The 21,697-nt window shown below is 36.5% G+C and overlaps 1 protein-coding gene across 4 annotated transcripts in view; it reads left to right on the forward strand.

Moving 5' to 3' along the window:
* Nucleotides 1–21,697, forward strand: part of ptch1 (patched 1) — a 108,016-nt gene that overhangs the window by 18,881 nt on the left and 67,438 nt on the right. For 3 of the 4 annotated variants that reach the window (XM_069929376.1, XM_069929366.1, XM_069929392.1), the window contains exons 3-5: nt 14,766–14,955; nt 15,243–15,309; nt 15,426–15,517. In XM_069929376.1, coding sequence (XP_069785477.1) covers nt 14,766–14,955; nt 15,243–15,309; nt 15,426–15,517 — 349 coding nt within the window. Of the gene's footprint in view, nt 1–1,439; nt 1,514–14,765; nt 14,956–15,242; nt 15,310–15,425; nt 15,518–21,697 lie in introns of those variants that run through there. The other variant, XM_069929384.1, reaches the window with a different exon arrangement.

The following is a 21,697-nucleotide window of genomic DNA, read 5'->3' on the forward strand; positions in this document are numbered from 1 at the left end:
ATTTATTTCAAGTTTTTCTTACTACCTCTTGTTTCAATACCCACAGTAAGAGAAATAAATCTTGATTTTTGAGATATTTGGAAGAAATAGGTGGATCTAGTGGTTTACATTTTATTTAAGGCAACAGTTTCACATGCCTTGCAAATATCTCTTCGTTTGTTTCCCACACCAATTGATTTATCATTTTGCTTGCAAGCAGACTTAGAATGTTAGGGCAGGAGCACACTCACTTTTTTCTCGTAACTTTTTTGTTGCAGGCCGAAACCAGTTGACTTGAATAAATTTTTTTGCAGTCTGAATGAAGCCAGCAATGTGGAAAAATCTTACCATTCAGGGTTGTCTGAATGTACATTTCAGCCACACAGTAAGCTGTATTTGTAAGCAGTGGACTGCTAAATACAACCATTTTTCGCAGTGGAGAGTTAGACAGGTGATTAGCATAATTAGCACAGACCACGCTATACATATGGAAATGTTAAGTGTGTAAATGCCAGCTGCGGTGTAAAATTTATGTCAGGGGGTCGACAGGGCTGTGTGAAAGTATTGTGTTACAGCTGCAGGTCAAAGCCTCCATTGCTTACCCCCTTTCTTTCGATAGTGAATGCACTAAACAGAAGAGAGAAAAAAGAACGAGAGAGGAGCAAAAGATGTATAACAGATAACACTGAAAAACATTACGATTGCTCCAAAAGTTTCTATTTTTTTCAGATTTTCATCTTCAGTGGATCCCTGTATGTGTGCATTGGTGGTTATTTTTTTTAACCAGAATTTCCAAGCAGCATTGTGCCAATTTGAATTTCTAAAAAGCTTTAAGTTTGTGAAATGCTTCTGAAAAGGAGCAACTGTTTTAATTTTGAATGAAATGTAGCAGCAACTGCTTGTAAACATTTGTTAAAAATTAAGATGCTTCTTCAAGCACACTTTTTATTGATTTGAGGGAGAAACAGTGCAAGTTTCTTGCCCTGTGATAAGAAAGCAAACATTTAAGAGAATTGAATATTTGAGTGGAATTCATTTTTTAAATACATTTGTGTTTTTTCTTTTGGTTTTGTATCTACTTCATGACAGACTTGTGGTGTTGTTGGTGGAGAATACTTAACATCACACTGATCCCAGGATGAAACTTCCTTATAGCTACAGGGGGTCCTTATGAGTCAGTCCTTAATCCAGCTAATCCTAGTCGCAACAAAATCATGAAAGTGGCCCCCAGTGATGAGTGTTTCCTTGTACAGATGCAGAAGGAAAGGTTTCGGTTATAAATCACTCCAAAATGATCCATGCAGACTGGATTGCTTGTGTGAAGCTGGAGGCGGCCATTGTGTTTGCCCATGTGGCCTACAGTGGAAAACCAATGAAAAGAGACTTTGTTGCTGAGAGGTGAGGCCTGATGATGTCACAATCCAGGGGCAGTGGGGTCAACGTGACGCAACACAAGTGACATGAAGCTAAACCAGGGGCTGTGTTTCCTGAGATGCTCTTGAACACTCAGTATCTAAAAGAGGAGATGTTTAAAGTAAATTTTTTTTTTCTTCCTTTTGGAATTCAAGTTCACCTATTGTAATGTCTACAAAATATATTTAAAAGAATGCAAAAGACAATTACAGTTGTAAATGTTTACCACAATACATAATTCAGCCAAATCTGAAAAATTGACTACTACAGAAACTGTCATCTTCAGTTGCATGACGATGCAGAATAAATGCACTGAATAGTGGGGTGCACAGTCCTGTAGACCAAGCTTTCAAGTCTGATCTCTGATCTTTGCTGAGTGAAGTGATCCAGTTAAACAGGCTCTGCAGTTGGTCTCCCAGCCAGCAGTAAAGGTGGAGAATAAAATCAAACCAAGTTTCCTGCTCTTGATCAGAAACACCTGCTGAAAAGTAGGTGTGTCTGAACTTTGAATGAAGATAAAATTAGTTCGGCTGGGTGTCAGGTTTGAACTAGTTTTCACAGGATGCCAGCATCCACAGGATGATACCCAATCTGATCTGTCTTTCAGGGAAAAAAAAAGTTAATTCAGTATCTTTTTTGATGATATTGAGGTGCAAAATCTGAATAGCATCTTAATTGGAATAGCACTGCATCATATGTGGTGGTTTGTCCACAATGTATAAAATGATTAAGATTGTTTTCAGTTTCATGTGTTGACTGAATGACTGTGGATCTCAAATGGCAGCTACAAGGTTGAAGCACTAGTGATGTGGAGAATAATCAAAAACCATAGTTCACTCTGATTCATGCTTGTTGGTAATTAAACTAAGATATAATGGAAGAAGGACTTTGTTTGCCCCAATCATCATTAGTATCTAAGTACCTTGGGAAGTGTGGTTGTGGGGGGGGGGGGGGGGTGTGTGGAAATTTGGGCAGTTCCATTTATTAAAAAGCTTGATCTCTCTTTACATTCTTCATTGAGGAACAATTGGGCAAGGCACCAAATTTGGTGTACAGGTCTGTTTAGTGACAAAAATGAGGCCAAGCTTCATCCCACCCTAGAATCCTAATCAAAAACCTGGTGATACAACTGACATCTGGCCCAGCCCTGATCATTTGTTATTTTCATGACAGGTGCCAGACCTGACAGCAGTCTTGTTTTACTATTCTTCCTCTAATAGTATAAGTTCGTTATGTCTGAGGTGTTTTGCAATCTGATTTTTTTTTTAAATCAACTGATTCTCAACCTTGTTTTAAACTTGGGTAGGGTTTGGAGATGGAATCCTCAGTCCGGTTACAGAGTAGGTCCAAGGGTTTTGAACTCTATTTATATTTCAACGTCAAAGCCATTGAGAATGATGGATTTTGATGCTTTTGTTGTTGGTTTTGAACCAGAGTGGAAAAGGAGATTCTAACTGAAAATTATTTAAAATTATTTATTTTCCTCATGTCATTTTAAGAATGGTGATTGATATTTTAAAACTCTCCAATAAAACTGTCCAATAAAGACGGAAAAATGTGTATTTTGATCACCACTAGTGCTGTTTGCCAGTCATGAAGACTGGCACTTTTTGATTTTAGTTTTAGAGCTACAGCATGGAAATTTTATTCTTAGCCTTTGTTTTATGCCATAGGTGACATTGGACACACATTTCATTAATTTAAAATAAAATATTTTAGATAACTTTTATGTCTGTGAGTGACAGAAACCTTGTCCTGGTATAGTTGAAATTATCAAAGTAAAATTCTGTACTAATGGATGACAGATGGAATATACAAGTATTAAATTGCAAATTCCATGGTTGCCACAGAGGAAAAAATAGCATGGTGTTATGTTGGGGAGGGGGAGTTATCCTGAACCTTAATTCATAAATATGAAACAGAAGTTTGCTTGACTTTTTTTTTTAAAAAAATCACTATCATGGTCTACAAATGACCATATATTATGCAGGCAATGACATGATCTGAGCTTCAGAGGTAGGAAATGTTGATTTGATCTATCAAGTTTGGCAGAGAGTGAGTAGAAAAAAGAATTTTAAAGTTCTGCACAACCAAAGCAGTTTCTAATTTTAAAAAAAAATTAGACATGCAGCAAAGTAACAGGTCCTTCCGGCCCACAAGCCCATGCTGCCCAATTACACACAATTAACCTACAACCCCATACAGTTTGAAGTGTGGGAGGAAACTGGAGCATCCAGAAGAAACTCACGCAGACACGGGGATAATGTACGAACTCCTTACAGACAGTGCTGGATTCAAACCCGGGTCACTGGCGCTGTAGTAGTGTTGCACTAACTGTCTTCACAGCCACAGATGCTGCAAACAGTAGATGGTATTAAAATATTTCGTTAAGCATTTTCAAAAGTACTTTAGTTCAATCAATAAGTAAAATGGGTAAAGTCATATTGGAGTTTTACATAGAACTATTTGTGTTTGTGATTCAGAACTCAATACTTTAATACCCTTTATTGAAGTAAGTTAATGGTATATTTGCTTATTTAAGAAGTTCCTTAAACACATTGTTATTTATTGATGTCACAGTGCCTTTTGATACAAACGACTGTGAGTCAGTACCTGTAAGTTAACTTTGACCTTGGAGTTCGTGAACTTGCAGACTACATCAAGGGGTTTAAATTCCTCTTTGTAACAGAGTGCTGGTTAATTTGAAATGATTCTAGCCCCTCAACTTTGCTTCTGGGTGTGTACCACTGACATATTGTCAACATTATACTCATTTTGATCTGATCCATGAATCTGCTTTGATATAAGTACCAATGATATAAAGTGGATACTTATACTATTTTGCTGGTTTGCATGTTTGAGGAACAAACATAGGATTAGCCTTGGAAGGAAATCCAAAATTACACATTATGAATTTTTTTTTTGGGGGGAGAAGGTGGGGGGGATGGAGACTATTGATAAAGATGTTTTGATTGCAGTTGAACAGTTACAATTGGAACCAAGCAACAGCAATTCCATAGGACTGGACAATGAGGGAAGCTTTGCAAATGATTGATTCCAAATGTCAAAGAATAAGGGAGTTGTGGTTTTATTTACTGGTGTACAAATTGTATTCGAGGTGCTTAAACAGATTTGTGGTAGACGCAAGCTTGTGTTTGAAAGGTCATGAGTGTAACTTTTGAGGAAGGAATGTTGCCTTTCAAATGGAGAACTGTGCCCTTGAACAGGAACCATTTATGGTGTTGACAAGGCTGGGACTAGCAAGAGAAGTTGAATGCTAAGGAGGATATTGGTAACCTTGTCATTAAGCCATAAAGAAGAAGAGGATGGGCTAAAATGAAAAGGAAGTACCGAGTAGTTTACAAGATGAAAGGATGGCCTATATTATAATTTGGTACAATATAGGCATTGGAGGCAACTGGTTTTCGGAGTGAGGATGGAGTGTTTTATTTCACATGTTGTTATGAACTCAAGATCATTTTGTAACATGAAAATCAATCTCGTCTTGCCATTAAGAGGGCGGCATCTTTATTATAGTGGTTCGAATCCAGTACAGTCTGTAAGGAGTTTGTACGTTCTATCCAAGCCTGTGTGGTTTGCTCTGGATGCTCTGGTTTCCTCCCACCACTCACAATGTACCGGGGAAGTAGGTCAGTGGGCGTAATTGGTCAACATGGGCTAGTGGGCTAAAAGGGCCTGTTACTGTGCTGTATGTCTCAAAAATATATAAATTGCAGCCTTCATTTATAGTTGATGTTAGACTTGTAACGTAATAAAGCTGAAAAGTTCATTATTCCCCCCCCCCCCCCCCCCCACGGAGAAGCCTCTGTTCACCTGTTTAACCTTCATCTAAACTGTGTAAAATTATCTAATGGTTTTGAATTTGTAGCTAGAAATGTTAGGCGGCAAAAAAAAATGGAAATAATCAGGGAAAGTTGATGCAGAAAAAGGTCATCATCCTGTGCTGATAAACAATGTTGTAAAGAGATGTGAAGATTATAACATTTGGGGAGAAAGGTTTTTGCATAAACCATACCTGAAGTAGCTGGTGGCCTTCCATCAGACTGAAACTGCACAAGATAATCAACCCAGTGCTTTGTAGATCCTCTGATACTAAGCTAAGTGTTGATTAGTTAGTTGGATATTGTAAATTGCACCTTGGCATAGGTGGGCAGTAAGGAAATCGAGCCATGTGAGAGAATTAATTGCAAGGAAATAAATTGGGAAATGGGATTAATGGATTTATTGGGCAGAATTGCCTCCTGAGATAATCTGGGTTGACTAAAAATGTATCTTTTTTCCTAGCAATTGGTGAACGATTAAATTCCTCAAAATCATATTTTTCACCAATTAAAAGTGATAAATTTCAATGGTTTAGGTAGGTGTAAATGCAATATAATGTTACATGTGATGCAACTTAAACAGCAATACAAGAAAACATTTGCATCAGCTTGTTGAATTTCATGGGGGGGGGAGGGTGTCTGATGCAAGAAAACATTTGTAGCAGTTTGGTTGTTGAATTTAATTGTTGGGGTGGGGGAAGGGGAGGTCTGATTTGAGATTATCCTAGCCTTGGGATTTCTATATTCAGGAACCCCATATGGGTGATAGATATTGAAGTAAGAGATAGGGACAGTGGGCATTGAGAGATCAAGAGGTTGAGTGGAGTCATTTGGAAAGTTAGGGATTTTGTATGGGATTGTTGGAAGCTGTACCAATCAGGGTGAAGTTGATGAGTAGTGATTGGAATTGTTGACTTTGAATTGAGTGATGCGCAATTGCATATTGAGGTGTTTCCAGTAGTAATCTTGAATCTAAGATGAATGTACTTTGATTGATCCTCAAATTGAGTGCTACAATTTAACTGTGAAATAGTTATGATCACGTTCCATTCCAAGCATTAACTTAAAATGCTTCAAAGAGAGCAAATAAAATTACTATAGTATCAAAAAACATTTTTAAAATTGAAATTCAAAAACCGCAGTTGCTGGAAATCTGAAATAACTGAAAATATTGGGAATGTCAATATTCAGCAGAAATACAGCATTTGTGGGTTTCTCGAGCTATTACTTGACGTGAATGGAGGAGAAACCCAACACCCAACCCCAACCAACCAATTTTCCCCGGCAACCGCTGCAACCGTGTCGGCCTGTCCCGCATCGGACTTGTCAGCCACAAACGAGCCTGCAGCTGACGTGGACATTTACCCCCTCCATAAATCTTCGTCCGCGAAGCCAAGCCAAAGAAAGAAGAAAAGAGTACTGCTTGGTTTGAGTTGAGTTAAAGGAGCATCATCATTTTAGACCATTGATGCTACCTTCCATCTTTACCCACATTCTCTCCACCTTGTTCTAATACTTCTCCATTGACTCAAATTTTGTATTTGTTGCCATTTTTAAAAATTATTTTGGTCAATGTAAATTTAGATGCCATAGGTTAGACAAGAAAATGTATTTTTTATGAATTTGATGAAAATGTCTGCTGGATTTAGGATTTTTTTCATTTAAATGTAACATTTACAGGATATATCTCAAAATCTTGCACTGGAAGTCCATCTATGGAAGACTGTTAGGTACCTCTATGATTTGAGGTTAATTGTACTCAAACTTTTGCTGAGTGTAATCAAAGGAACAAAGATTGTGGAGTTGAATGCTTGTGTCATTTTATATAGTACAGGTGCTTAACCTTCTATCCGGGATTCAAAGCATCAGCAACCTCCAAAAACCAGCACTTTTTTTGGTAGGTGACATCTGCTCATCAAAGATGGAGTTTGACCCGAAGTGACCTTTGCTCGAATTCTGTGTCTCCTGTCGCGTTCTGCATCAATAATTTGTGGTATCATCACCTAATAAGTGGGTCTTCAAGGCGCGCGCCGTTGCTAATTATAACGATTATCATTTTATAAGAGCAACTCTGTTGGGCACCATCACTGATTAGTGCGATCATTACTTTATAAGAGTCCATCCCCGCTGAGCATCATTGCCACCTACCTTCCCAGTTGACACTAGTTTTATTTTGAAGTTTTACTTAAAAATTAAAAAAACTAGTGATATTATGATCTTTTATGGACTTTATTTATCTAAATTAATTTAACACCCAGCACCCCTGTTTTGTGTGATTGTTTTTTTTTTGAAACATCGCATTTGCTTAAAGGGACCTCCATTTTAAAATCCAGAAAATTCTGAACAACGGTGTCCGGTCCTGACAATCCTGGATAAAAGGTTAGGCACCTGTGTATTCAAATAGAGGGATTCAGAATTTTTCTTTTTCTGAGAGTGGCAGCAATGTCCTATAACATTGATCAACAATCCAACTTCAGATCTTTAATGGAATTTGACAGGAGCTTGTTTGGGAAGTAATAACTGCTGTTGATAGTAAACAGTTGGTCATTTTGAGAAAAGGTGAAGAATGACTTACTTGTCCTGGTCAGGATTTGTCTTTGATGGAAATTAGTGTTAAATTCCATTGATCCCAAAAGGAAATATCATCTCAAGCAATAATTCCTAATAGAGTACCTTTGGCATTGAATGAAAGGAAGTTGAAGTTTTTTTTTGTCATGACCCTGTTGGGGATTTAACATATTATTAAGCAATACTTTATCCGTGTGGATGTCAGGCTCTGCACTGTTTCAGCTTTCAGTTTTTCTTTGATTGGGTTTGCTGGTGGTGCTGGAAAATGTTACGGCAGCACTGATAGATACTAAGCACTGGTGCAGACTGTCTCATTGCTAGAGTAATGGAAGCTCTGTATGGGTGATTGTTAATGAATTGCGTAAGTGAATCATTTTGGACTCCTTTTGCAACATACTGATTGCTATTGCAAAGTCTAACTCTTTACAGAAATGGAAAATTAAGGCTTGGAGCAGTTAAACAAAACATGTAGTTCACGTTTCACAATATAATGATTGATGAGAACCAGGAAGTACTTGTCATGATGGGAAATAATGACATGTGGTGCACAAAATTACTTTCCAGGTCCCTACAGTAATTTAGATTGGGGTGGGGGGGAACTAAAATAATTTATTAGTGAATGCTGAGTATCTCTAACTCGCTTTGTTTATGTAGATAATATGCAGCATTTCTCATAACTGTTGGTCAAGCAGGCTACTGGTAAAATTTGTCTTTAGTGCAGACATTTTCAATGATAGTTATGACCTAAATTTGTGGTCAAAGTTGTAACCAATAAATTTACTATGGGTGTCTCATTTTTAAAAGTGTGTGAGAAGACCATTATGTTGCAAGTACAAAAAATAAATAATAATGTATATGTAATTAAATCATTTATTCTTTTACAAGATTAAGAGTTTTCTGTTTATGCCAAAATTGGGCTGCAATAGGTTTGGATGACCATGATTCATTGAAGAGAGAAAATGGCATGACTTTATTTCACAAATTTGTTGACCATTTGTTTTTTTTTAAAACACAGTATTTGGAGACATGACTCGCCCATCATGAGAATATTGTCAAAATTTCATCTACAACTAAAATTCACGTACATATTATTTTTATATTACAAGCCCGTTTATTATCTGGCATTTAAAATATTCATGTCCATCACATTTACCCCAATAAAGCTTAACTTAATGTCACATATTCTGTAATTCTTAACTAACATGAATTGTAAATAAAAAATAAAACTTGGATCTTTTCATGCCTGGTTTTGCTATGAATTACTTTGTCATTAACACTATAAATAAATTATTTGTCATCAAAGAGTGAAAACTTTAATCCTTTAAATCCTGTTTTCAAAAATACAAACAAATGGTACTATCATTTCTATTTTTACCTCTATGACTTCTCACTCAGTTTTTTTAGTGTATGTTCAGTTTCAAGGTCTTTCAGATTATTTAGTAACATACATTTGGGGGAAAAAGTCAAACTTCAAAGTGAGATTTCATTGTGTTGACCAATACTGAAGTGTCATTTCTGATCAAGTGGAGACAATTGCCAAGTGTATTCCAAAGTTTACCATGTTTTAAAACATTAGATTTTGAAATCTACACCTGTTTTTGAGAAATGTCTAACTCCAAATGAATGGCTGCAGTAAAATTGATTAAATTTTACCCAGTTCCTTCGGAAGTGGTACTTTATTGCAGTGTCCAAAATGCAGCAGACAGTTTTCAAGTCGTGAGCTCTAGAAATAGCAATGAAACCATTCAGATCATCTGTTTCAGTGAAGTTGATCAAATGGTGGCATGAGATCTTTGGTGTCCATCTATATCCTTGGTTTCAATCTTAAATGATGCATCATTGCTTTATGTTTTTCTGAATCTATCTCTCCACAAAGCTGCACCTTGCATACAAAATATTTCCAGTTGGAGTGTCGCTAATCTTCAATCTTCAGCAGCTACATTCCAAAAGCAAAGTCACCCAAAGCTCAGTAGTGAAGGGGCAATATACATGCACATATTCAAAGGCTGAGCTCCAAGCCATTGCTGACATGTTCAATGAAATATACAAGACCAAGGACCTTGACCTCAACATCCACAAGACATAGAACTCCCATTGATTTGCCACTTTGCTTCACACTGCTTTTCAACAGTGTTTGTTCACATTAGACCTGAGGGAATATGGACCACTTAAGTCCATTTTTTTTTAAAAAGGAGCAAAAGTAGGTTATTAAGCTTGTTGAGTCTGCTCCACCATTTTATCATTAGATGATCTATTCTCTCACTTGGTCTTCTCACCATAAGCTTTGATACCCTGTCTATTCGGGTACCTATCAATCTCTGCCTTAAATACACCCAACGGCCTGGTCTCCACAGTTGCTGGTTGCACCAAATTCCAGAGGTTCAGCACTCCCTCGCTCAAGAAATTCCTCTGCATCTCTGTTTTTAAATGGCCCTCATTCCCTTGACTATTCTACCATGGAAACATCTTTGCCACATCTACTCTGTCAACATTCTAAATGCTTCTATGAAATTTCCCCTCATTATTCAGAACTCCAAGGACTACAGTCCAATAGCAGTCAAATGTTCTTCATATGCCAATCCCTCCATTCCAGGAATCATTCTTGTAAATCATCTCTGAACCATCTACAATGCCACCACATCCATCCTTAAATAAGGAGTCCAAACTGTCCCCTGTACTACAAATGAAACCTTAACAGTGCCTTATAAAGCCTCAACATCACATCATTGCTCTGGTATCCTATTCCTCTAGATTTAAATGCCAACATTGCATTTGCCTTCACCACCAACCCAACCTGGAGGTTAACCTTTAGGGTATCCTTCACGAGAACTCCCAAGTCCCTTTGCACCTTTGAATTTTGAATGATCTCCCCATCCAAATAATAGGCTGCCCTTTTATTCCTTCTACCAAGGAGCACAACTGTCCACTTTCTAACATTGTATCTCATTTGCCCATTCTCCTAATCTGTCTGTCTCAAAGAGCCATTTAGAATGTCTGCAGCCTCTCTGTTTTCTTCTCACTACCTGCCCCTCCACCTACCTCTGTATCGTTTGCAAACTTGACCACAAAGCCATTTAATTCTGCAATCCAAATCATTAACGTGCAACGTGAAAGAAATGGCCCCAACGCTGTATGTTACATCGCTCATAACCAATAGGATTCCTTCATTCTCACTTTCTGTTTCCTGACAATCAGCCAATCCTCGACCCATGCAAGTATCTTTCCTTCATTCCATGAGCTCCCTTTTTGTGAAACAGCCTCATGTGCGGCACCTTGTCCAAGGCCTTTTGAAAAGTCCAAATATACAACACCTACAGCAAGTTCTTTGTCTAGCCTGCTTATGTTTTCCTCAAAAAAAATTGTGGTAGATTTGTCAGTCAAGATTTTCCCTGATGGAAACCATGCTGAATTTGGCCTTTCTTGTCATGCACCTCCAGTAACTGCAGAACCACATCCTTGACAGTCGATCCCAACAATCTCCAACCAATACTGTTAGGTTAATAGGTCTATAAATTTCTTTTCTGCTGCCTCCCTCCATTTTTAAATAGTGTGACCTTTGCAATTTCCATTCCTCTGGAACCGTGCCAGAATCTATTGATTCTTGAAAGATCATTACTAGTGCCTCCAAAACCTCTATAGTTACTTCTTTCAGAACCTGAGGGTGTATTCCATCTGATCTGGGAGACATCTACCCTTAGACTTTTCAGCTTCCCAAGCACCTTCTCTCTGGCCATCACGATTGCTCTCACCTCTCTTCCCTGAAACCCTTGAATGGTATACCGTTAATGTCTTCATCAGTGAAGACAGTTGCAAAATATTCATTCTGTTCCACTGCCATCTCCTTATCTCCCATTATAATTTCTCCAGTGTCATTTTCTATTGGTACTATATCTACTCTCGCCTCTTTTTTTAAACTCTTAATATACTTAACGCTTTTTGATATTATTTGCCAACCTCCTTTTAAAGTTTATCTTTTCCTTCTTAATTCCCTTCTGTATGCTTTTAAAAGCTTCCCAGTCCTTGATCTTTCCATTAATTTTTACTTCCTTGTATTTCCTTTCTTTGCTTATGCTTTGAGCTTTAACTTATCAGACACAGTTGTCATTTTTCCATTCAAATATTTCTCTTTTGGCATATACTTCATTTCTCGCAGAAATGTCACTCTGCTGCCCTTTCTGCAAGGGAGCCTTTCTCATTCCTCAATAGCCCCTTATATTCCACTGGTATACTTTCACCTCTAATTTTAGTTTCTCCCTCAAACTGCAGGGAAAATTCTATCATTATGATCTCTGCCTTCTAAGAATTCCCTTACCTGCATCACCCTTTTATCTGGTTCATTACACAATACCCAATCCAGAATTGCCATTTCCCTGGTCAGCCAAGCCTCAAGGTGTTCTAAGAAGCCATCTTGTAAGCATTTCCATATCTCAGGAGCTATGGGATTCATCACTGACTGTATCTCGGAATGGACGTATGTCGGGGAATTGCCCTACCTGCGATACCGAAGAGTAAAACAATCAATTTCCTTCCATTCTCTATCTCCGAATCCTTCTCATTCTCTTTTGCTGTGTACCCAGCGGACTCTACTGGCCTCTAAAATTTATCTGACTGTCATAATATTGAGCAACAGAATCAGAAAAAAACAGGACACAAGGAGTTAAAATGCAGTGAAATTTCTCAACATGGCAGCCACCAGAGATAGGCCCGTTTTTTTTTTCTCTCTCTGTAATTTTTATTTATTTTGAATCTGCTGCCATTAATTTGTGGCTCTGCCACCAGGGTAGCACTGTTAGCCATACTAAGGTGGCAAAATCTATTTACTCTGCAGCCGAGTGTTTTGGTGATATAGACCTGTTAATTTCTTGTATTCCGCTGCATTTTAGCCCTTTAGGATGTCATCTGAGCTACAGGTGCTATTACTTTTGTTTTAGGCTTTATATTCTATGAAACAATAAAAACCTTGTTTGGAAGCATTAATGGTTGTATTATTTCCTGTTTAACCTTTGATAATGTAGCAATATTTTTGGAATAAGCTGGAAAGACTAGGGGTTGGGCTTATGTTTACATAGGGGTCCCTTAGGAGTCCATTTCTGTTTTCTGGCATTTTCTGTGGCCCGGCCATGGCTGGTCCCAAAGTTGCTGGATTAAAGAAGCACAACCTGTATTTGCATCTGAAATCATTCAAGTTCAGAATTGGGGTCTGACAACATTTATTTAAAAAAAGACTAAATTACAATTCCTTTAAAGAACTATGCTTGACTAACTAAGCAGAGTGATATAAAAGTTTTGATTTTTAATTACAGTTGTCCCAAAATAAGGATGACAAACACTTAATTTTCTCATATATGCTGACAAAATTTGTAAAATACATGTTTGTAGTTGACAGTTCTTTTCGAGAGAAAATGAGAATATAAAGTAAAATTTCAAAGGAAGTGAATGACAAATTTAATTATCTATTTTTTAAAAATTGAAACTATTTTGTTGAAACTTTGATTATAACTTTATTACAAAGAAAAAATCCGAATACTGTACAGTATAAGATTTTGGAAAAATATTTTGATTAATCAATAAACTAACAGGCAAATATTTAAATTGTGAATGATTGTTATAATTATTTAGGTAGTTTAATAACCAAAAGACTTGACAATTAGTTTTTGAATATAGGAAATGCAAATATATTTAAAATTTTGAATAAAATGAAATTAAATTCTGTAATTTTTTTTTAGAAACCAAAATTTGTATATTTCCTGCATCAGTGGCCAGTAGTTTGACATTTTGAAGTTGGAAATGCAAGACGTGGTAGTATTGTGAAATTTGAAATATATCTTTGCCTCCCTCTCTGCACACCTGGAACAGCATTTTTTAAATGAAAGAAAAATGCAAAATAGGATTTTTTTTTCCTTGCAGACAATTTGTATGACAGTAATATCCAAAGTGCATACGTTTAAATAAATTGAGAATGTTGAATGTTTATATTTGGTTGTTTCAAGGTACTGAGTTATCTGACATACAAGATGGTAGCATGGAACAGTACCAAGTCCTTCAACTACGAAAGTATAATTGAGTGTGTGTTAGTGCTGTATTTACATTTTTGGTTTTGTCAAGAAACACTAGGGTAAAGCTCGGTGTATATAGCTGTTAACATTTGAATACAATAGAGAAAATAATACAGGGTGGGTGAACTCTATCATAGAACATGTTCTGTTTGCCGCATATTAATTTGGAGAAGGCTGTGTTGGTGGCATGCAATCTCATCCAAGTTTAATATTTCTGATGCTCTGAAGCAATATTTCATACCCAAGCAATAAATGTGTCAGTAATTCAAAGCACTTTTTGAAAAAGAATTTAAGAATTACGATGGGTCAAAGGAAGATACAAGACAGTAATCCAGTCAGGAAATTTGGTTACATATGTGTGTGTGTGTGTGTGTGTGTGTGTGTGTGTGTGTGTGTGTGTGTGTGTGTGTGTGTGTGTGTGTGTGTGTGTGTGTGTGTGTGTGTGTGTGTGTGTGTGTGTGTGTGTGTGTGTGTGTGTGTACATACACTGATTGGTATGATGAATGCCTATTTGTTGCTTTATTCTGTGAAAGGCATATACACCTATGGATTTTATGACTGAATCTAGTTTCAGAAAGCTCAACAGCATTGCAAATAAATTTCATCTAATTTGATTTTCATTTTCATTGTTTTTAATTAATTGAGCAATGATTTTTCACATTCATTCTCAAGAATCAATATCATAAGGAGAAATGACAAAATAATGGATTTTTTCAGAAATGTAGTAAAATGGATGACACCTGAATCACTGATTAAAACAAATTATGAAGTTAAATTTCATAATTTAAGTGGTCATTACTTGTAACAATGTATTATATCATATTTTATTATACTATAACCAACATTTATCCAATATTATAAAATAGTTTAGTGATAACCAGTGGGAAATTTTATTTTTCTTCTGTAGTTGGTGGCAGAGTGAGTCGAGAATTGTCATACACACGAGAGAAGATAGGAGAGGAGGCCATGTTCAATCCACAGATCATGATTCAAACCCCACCTGAGGAAGGTGCTAATATTCTAACAGTTGAAGCACTGCAGCAACATCTTGACTCTGCACTTAAAGCCAGCAGAGTGCAAGTTTATTTGTACAACAAGTAAGTCACACTGAATTAATCACATCTCTCAATGTTATCTGTCTTGCATGAATCAAACTCTTCCCCCCCCCCCCCCCCCACTCAACTCAAAGGAAATCTTTGTTCTTCCTAGAAATTTGACTCTTTAACTGGTAAATGCACTTAAGTGCTCCCTTCTCAAATTTGTGAAGTCTTGTTATACCACTTAGTTGAATAGCAATCTAATCTTTCTGCTTGTACATTTTTAACTTGCATGCATTTGTTTTAATAAACATATTTTGTTTGGTGTTTTTTATCCCCCCCTTTAGACCATGGACTTTAGACCACTTATGTTATAAATCAGGAGCACTTGTAACAGAAGGTTGGATGGACCAGGTGAGGCTAGATTGCTGTTGAAATGTAGAATTGTTGCGTAAAGTAATGTAATTCGACTTCACTTTTGACCATTGCTATCTTTATTAATTTGATTAATCTTCTATGTTTTTAACCAGCTTATTGAAAACTTGTATCCCTGTCTAATAATCACACCCTTGGACTGTTTCTGGGAAGGTGCTAGATTACAATTAGGAACAGTTTACCTACCGTAAGTAACTATTGCCTTAAATTATAAATGATCATTTTGGATATTTAACTAATATTCTGTGAGTTTTCTTGTTTATATTTTGTATTTTTGCTAAAATGCATATGGATCATTTAAAATGCTACAAGGTAAAACACAATGGGTTCAGAATTTTTAAATTCTATCACAGTTGTGAAGGCAAAAATTTTACAACCAAGTACTCCTGCTATCAAACCCTACCAATAGGCCGTTATTAATTTTTGTTTAGCTATCCCTCAAGCTAACATTTTCTTTTAAACTGGAAAGTTTAAGAATGGTCTGCCTACTTTGTGGCAAAGATGGGTGGGATGAAACCTAATGTAAGGCATTAAGAGCTCCAAAGACACCTGAACAGTACCTGATCCTAAATAAGGCAAGCTACCTTTTGACCAGAGGGCACAAGAATATAGGCTTGATACCTAATCATGTTTTAGGTTGTCATGGAGAAATTTGACAAGCTCAGCACCTGTTGTTCTTAACCGGCCGTGGCAATTGATCTCTGAGGAATAAGGTATACTCTCCAACTCTGATATTCGAAATAGTGCTCAACAACCGCTCAAAGCTAACGCTCCCGACCACCAATGAGGCAGGTTGACGGATGTCCTTTTCTTCAGTTCAGTAAGCTGTCTGTGCCATGCTGACAAGAACCAGAAGCTCAGCCAGTTAAAAGGTTTGAGGGCCATTCTTGCACAAAGCTTGGGTCCCCTGGTGGTAGCCAAAGTGGGCCTCGAATAAATATTTACCCCACAACTTTTCTACTCCGTCCACATACCCAATAATCTAGTGACATTAGTCTCTGTTCTGCTACTCATTCTATTCAATCAACAAAGACATTTGACTGCTGACATCAATTAGCAGAGAGCAGTGAAAACATATTTTCCCACATGTGGCTGCTTATCAGTCCGTTAGCTCTAATCTTTTACTCACAGAATATATAGCTTTAAGAAATTCTGATTCCCATTTCAAATCCTGTTTTTCACCTCTGTGGCTGGAGTCTTATTATTAGAAAGGTAATCAGGGACAAGGAACTGATAATGTAAAAACTGAATTGTAAATAAGGGTTCTGTGTTTTCTGGTTGGGAGAATTGAAATAATAACTCAAGCCTGGTTAGGCAGATACAATGTGGTTTGAACCACAAAGCAACCCCGCCAAAAGCTGCTCTAATCTGTCAGCAGCAGGAAGAAATTCAAAAGAGGGGATGTTGGTCGATTGCCAGGTTGTCAAAGAGCATAAAGAAGTAAGGTGTCATTAGCAATAATAAAGGTAAGGTTCTATGATTGATTCAAGAATAAAAACAGCTCTTATTCTTTAGAATACATAATATAATGATCTGTTGATTCCATTTTCTTCCCCTGTCATTGTGTAAAAATGACAACTTTTTATGGTAGAAAGCATTGTGAATTAATTAGTAGTGATCTTTCAAGAATCACTTAAAGTTGGGAATGGTTCCAGAGGACTGGAAATTTGCAAATGTTACTCTATAAGAAGGGAGAGAGAGAGAGACAAAAGGCACAAAATTATTGGCTAGTTAGCCTAACTTCAGTGGGAGGCAAAATTCTAGAGTCCATTATTAAGGATGAGGTTTTGAGGGACTTGAAAGCACAAGATAAAATAGGTTGTCAAGTTTATTGTCATCTGGTTTTACAGGTACCACCCGACAAAACAGAATTCTCTGGTCCTCAGTGCAAAACATGCAGACATACAACTAGACATAAACTCACATACAGATAAATAATACATATGCAGGACAAGTATTTCATCCATATAAATAAATATTGTTTCATTAATATGAGAGTCTCGGATGGATAGTGTGAACAGTTCCTTTGGTTGTTTAGCATTCTCACTGCCTGTGGGAAGAAGCTGTTCCTCGGCCTAGTGCTGCGGGCTCTGATACTCTTTATATAGCAATAGTATAGAAACCTATGTCGCATTTAAAAAAGAAATATAAAGAAAATCATTATACTAATTATCTAAATATCAATCCCCTCCCTTCAGAGGCTACTTGCTTAACACAAACAGTTCACTGCTAACAATAGGAAAAAAGGAAGATCCGTAAAATAGGAAATCAGAAACTAGTTAATCTTACAAAGTCTGAAAGTAATTAAGAAATAAAGTTAAGATTAATTTCAGTAGTGGAACATCTAATCTTTTTCCAAAGTCAGACATGCCATTGTATTGGACAACCACTGATTATGAGTAGGAGGGACAGCATCTTTCTATCTCATTAATATGGCCCTTCTAGCGATAAGGGAAGTGAGGGCAACTACATGGGATTGTGAAGCAATCAATAACAGACCTGTTACCAACTTATTCCAAAGAGAGCAATAAAAGGATATGGTGTCAAAGTAATATTAAGAACTAAAGACCAGGTACGAAATACCCCTTCCTGGAAATTGGATAGCGAAGGACATAACTAGAACATATGATACAACGTACCTTCTTCAATTATACATTTATCACATTTAGAAGAGAGTTTAGAATAGAATTTAACCAATTGGACTTTGGAACGGTGGGCCTAGTGTGCCTCCTTAAATAGTAATAGTGAGTGTCTAGCACAGAGAGGATGAATGCACTCGTTTCAGAATAGAATTCCATGTAGTTTCAGAAAATATCTGTTAAAAATCCTGTTCCCATACTTTTTTTTTAAATTCTGTCCAGGGAACTATCCCTGGAATTTAGAAGCAATTCATAAAGGCCAGATACCACCCCTTAATATTTTAGTTAAAAAATTGTATATCATCCCTTTCTTTATTTGGTTACAGGTCTTCAGAGAGCTTCAAAATTAGAGAATTCAAAAAGCTCCTAACTTGTAAATAATGAAGAAAATGATGCCTAGGTATTGTAAATTTGGTGGATAATTGTTCAAAAGAGACAAGATTTTGCTCAGTAAACATATCTAAAAAGGATTGGATTCCTAAATTTGACCAATGATGGTAATCAATATCTTGAACTGACAGTTAAAAAAGGAATTGCCTAAAATAGGACTAATTAATAAAAATCTATGGTTCCCAAAATGTTTCCTTAATTGAAACCAGATTCTCAATAACAAGTTATCAGATAATTTGGAGGCCAAAAAAGGTAAAGGTGCTCCAAAAGTATTGAAAGAAGAGAATATTTTTTGGTGGATTTAATTTCTAGATTAATACTTCTTGAAGCACCTAAATTTCCTTGTGCTGATTCCAAAAAGTAATGTATCTAATATTAGTTGCTCAATAATAAAACTTAAAGTTAGGTAATGTCAAGCCCCCGTTCTTTTTAATATTTTGAAGGGAAACTTTATTAAGTCGGGGAATGCTTATTTTTCCATATAGTCTCTGATACTCCTGCATCTCTTCCCTGATGGGAGCAGCTGAAAGATGTTGTGTCCTCAATGATTTTGCAAGGCCTCTTCAGACAATGATACCAGTAGATCACATTGATGGGGCAGAAAGAGACTCCAGTAATCCTCTCTGCCAATCTTATGGTCCTGTGGATTGACCTGCAATCCAGGTTGAAGTCAGCACTGTTTCCTTCAGGGGAGATCTTGCTTGAAAAGATCTGTTGGAATTTTTTGAGGAAGTAACAAGCAGGACAAAGGAGAGTCAGTGGATTTTTTTTTATTTTGGATTTTCACAAGGTCTTTATCAAGGTGCTGCAGATAAGGCAGCTAAACAAGATAGGGGTGCATGATTTTACAGGAAAGGTACTAGAATGTTGGCATACTAGCAGAAAGCAAAGAGTGCCAATAAGGAGGGTCTTTTCCAGTGGTGTTCCACAGGAACAGGTGTTTGTTGGCAAATTTTCATGTTGTCTATAAATGATGGCTTTGTGGGCAAAGTTTGTGGATAATACAAAGACCAGTGGTAAGTAGTGCTGAGGATGCAGGGAATCTGCAGAGGGATTTGAACAGTTTGGGCAAAGAATTGGCAGATAGAATACAGTACAGGGAAGTATATGGTCAATTTGGTAGAAAGAATATAGACACTATGGTAGAGCTTATGCTCAAGATTGATGTCTTTGCATAATGTTCACATTTTCATTCTCAACTTCTTTAATTCTTGGAGGATTTTTTGACAACTTGTTAAATTTATTGTATTTACCTTTCACCCTACATTAGACTTGGGTGAAAATTGAGCTCTTCATCCTTTGTTGCTGCTGGAAGCTGCCAGTAGATACTAAAGTCCATCTGAATTTCTCTCATTTCTCCTGAGAAATGCATCTGCTTCCTTCTTGATGCAGATCAAAAATTGAAATTAATCAGACACCACAGCTCCTGAATATCAAATTTTTAACACTAACAACTTTGAGCTCTCCAAAAATTAATTTTAACCCAATGAGCACAAGAAATTTAGTACAAAGTTTTATTTTATTTTTCCAATGATACAACAAAGCAAGATATTTTATGCAGTTGTTTCTTTGGATGTAATTGCTTTCATGCATCATTTAAAATAGTAATTTCATAGAAATTTATTGTTAAACTTTATTGTTAAGCTTAATTAAATGAGGTTGGAAAATACCAGACTAAATATATTGCCAAAATTTACAGTAGAAGATGCTGGAATAGATTTTAAATTGCACGACTGAATGGTAAATTCAGTATTATTTATTAGACACTTCTCTTAAATTCCAATTATCTATTTATTACCTTTATTTGGCAATGAAAATTATATAGTTTCCCCTTTTTTATTTTTAACATTGCAAACTACAAACAGAATAGAAATTTGTCTATTATTGGAGACCCGATACCTTCTCCTAATAGGAAATCTCAGCCCACTACATTTATAGTACAAAACAACATCACTGAACTTGCTAACAGAGGTGAGCAATTCCCCTTTCCTTCTGTCCTGCACCACAGGTCTGAACGTGCATTTTCCAGATTTACTCATTTAATTGTAAAATGACTCTGCATGGGTCTTTGCACAAGGTATGTCAGAACAAAATGTAATAGCTTTTTTAAAAAAAACATAACCTTGAATGGTTCTGAATGTAATGATAATATTCAAAATTATTTTCAAAATCACTTGCAATCAATGAAATAATTAAAAACATTATTTAAAAAGATGAAAATGGAAATACTTAAAACATAAGTTTAAGCAAAGTCCTCAATTAATTATAGAAAAAAATTATTTGTCCCAGCCATGTACTACACTTGTGTAGGCAGGCTAGCTTGACAATTTGTGTTGTGTCTTCTGAGGCTCATTCATGCAAATGTGAGTGTTCACTGCATCCTGAGATATCCTTGTCACTGCCAATGTAACTGTGCTTGAATGTCAGACTCCTTGTGGAGTCTAGTGGTCTTCCTGCTGCTTTCTGCAATTACACTGGAAAATGTGGGCACTGGACCTCTATCAGGTCACACTTGGCACTGGTTCAGCAAATCTATTCATTTCAGTGAAGAGGAACATCTGTGAGGGTTTAATGTAGATTTTTTTTTCAATTAATTTCCATGTGCTTTGTAGTGTTAATAATGTTTTATTTTTAAGATTTCTAGTTTTTAAGAATTGAAGTTTTAATATAATTTATTTTTGTCTGAATTTGAATATTTTGCAGTATTTGTATACCTCTGGAACATTCATAAAAATCGAAGCTGCTGGACAGTTTTGACATTTGATAAATTTGAACTGATTAGTTGTCAAAGCATTTCTGGGATAGGCCTACCATTTACAGCAGCAAGACCTTGGTCCTCACCAACTTCAGGAACTCGTACATGTAGTTTGTCATTTACTCTGCAGGCTAGACAGGGGAAAAAAAAGTCTAAGTAGGGGGAGAAAACTCTTATAAGTCTGCAATTGTTTATCACCGTCTTTCTTACAATTGATCCTCTCCAAAAAAGGGGTTTCTGTTTTTGTACCACATCTAACTTGGCATAGACAATACTGCGAAGCTATTAAGGGTTTGTAACAACCTCAGAAGTTGAGTATTTGCATATAACTCTTGAAATTAGTGGTATTGTTGATAGTTTGGAATGGCATTCTTGGCATTTGCTGATGAATTCTGGATAGGTGTTCAAATATCGGAGTCTAAATAGTACCCAACTGAGTATTTTGAAGCACTTTATTTACAGATCAGTAATTCACTCAGCATTTGATGGTATATATACCCATTTATTTCATACATATGTCCTTGCAAAATAAATGTTAAATTTGGACCTACAGCACAATAACAGGCCATTTCGGCCCATAAGT

Source organism: Narcine bancroftii, chromosome 1, assembly GCF_036971445.1.
Source record: "Narcine bancroftii isolate sNarBan1 chromosome 1, sNarBan1.hap1, whole genome shotgun sequence".
Classification (NCBI taxonomy): Eukaryota; Metazoa; Chordata; class Chondrichthyes; order Torpediniformes; family Narcinidae; genus Narcine; species Narcine bancroftii.